The sequence below is a fragment of the Humulus lupulus genome, chromosome 7 (genome assembly GCF_963169125.1).
Source record: "Humulus lupulus chromosome 7, drHumLupu1.1, whole genome shotgun sequence".
NCBI classification, from domain to species: Eukaryota; Viridiplantae; Streptophyta; class Magnoliopsida; order Rosales; family Cannabaceae; genus Humulus; species Humulus lupulus.
The window spans coordinates 37,303,118-37,304,467 of NC_084799.1; the positions used below are offsets into that span (position 1 = coordinate 37,303,118).

A 1,350-nucleotide genomic window follows, 5' to 3' on the forward strand; every position below is an offset into this window, starting at 1 on the left:
AATATATATAGATTGGCTACACTTGCTTATTTTTATTTATTTTTGTTTTGTGTTAAATTTTATAATAGCATAATGTAATATATTTTGTTTTTTTTTTTAAATTACTTAATTATTAAAAATCGACGATATTTTGTGATAATAAACAATCCCAGCTTTTATTTTTATAAGTTTAATGAAAATCAAAATTATTTTAGTATGGTCATTTAAATACGATTATTCTTCTTTTTTTTTTAAAGATTATTTTTTTCGATGTTCTCCATCAAATTTGAGACCTTTTAGCAATTCTTACTTGTCATTGTTTCAATCAATGCAATTCAAATTACTAACTAATAATATTTCATAACATATATACACAAGCCCATGTTACACTACATATTCAAGTAATCTAAAGGACATAAATTAAGGACAGTAGGTTCTCAGCCAGAAATTTGAATGGCTTTAACATCAGGCTTCTTCACCTCTGTCTTAGGGACAGTCATAGTGAGAACCCCACACTCCATGGCAGCCTTGATTCGGTCCATTTTAGCATTCTCCGGCATCCTAAACCAGCTCATGAGCTTTCCGCCACCGCGCGGCTCCTCCCTGTGCCACGTTTCATTCTCCTTCTTTTCCTCCACGCTCCTCTCGCCACTACTGAACTGAAGTACTACATTACCTTCGTCTTCGTCTTCGTCCTCGACCTTGATTTCTTCTTTCTTCACGTGAGCTTCCGGAGTCTGCTTCCAGTCAACTCCGGCGTTGACGATGGACGATGCTTGGCCGGAAGAAGGAGAAGAGTCCGGGAAGAAGAAAGAGAAGTCCTTTAAAGGGTCCCACACATCGAGAGCGTACGTGTCCAAAGGATCACCTATTCTTCCGCGGAAGGGGCTAGGAACACCCGACATTTCTAGGAAGACTGTACAGTTGCCAAAAGAGATTTTTAAGTTTTTTTTTTTCAATTAGTTTTAGTGAGTTAAAGAGCTAAGAACTCAGTCGGTATCATAATATGGTCGAAGCAGTATTCTAGTACTTCCCCATATATTGTCTGTTGCTACAGTTTTGGATAAAATTTTGTCCTATTATCCTATGTCCTTCCAATAATAAGTTAATAATTCACGACTCTATTATCTAATTAGCAAATATATATAAACCTTTTATCACAAGAAAAATCCTTTCAAAATAAGAAAAAGCACATAATTTATAATATGTGTTATTTAAGGATAGCAACGCATGGGGTGGTGTGTTTATCCCAATACTTTGGTCGAAATATTATCTTAATATATATTTTTAGTGGTAGAAAATATTTTCTGTTTTTGTTTTTTAAAAAATAAAATAAATAAGTGGTAGAAAGTAGTATACTACTAACGGATA

The 1,350-nt window shown here is 34.1% G+C and overlaps 1 protein-coding gene across 1 annotated transcript; it reads right to left on the reverse strand.

Moving 5' to 3' along the window:
• Window positions 1-319: 319 nt before the first annotated feature.
• LOC133789545 (17.3 kDa class I heat shock protein-like) lies at window positions 320-1,026 on the reverse strand. The gene has a single exon (XM_062227367.1). The coding sequence runs from the start codon at window positions 882-884 to the stop codon at window positions 417-419; it is 468 nt and encodes a 155-aa protein (XP_062083351.1). The 5' UTR covers window positions 885-1,026; the 3' UTR covers window positions 320-416.
• Between the last annotated feature and the right edge of the window lie 324 nt (window positions 1,027-1,350).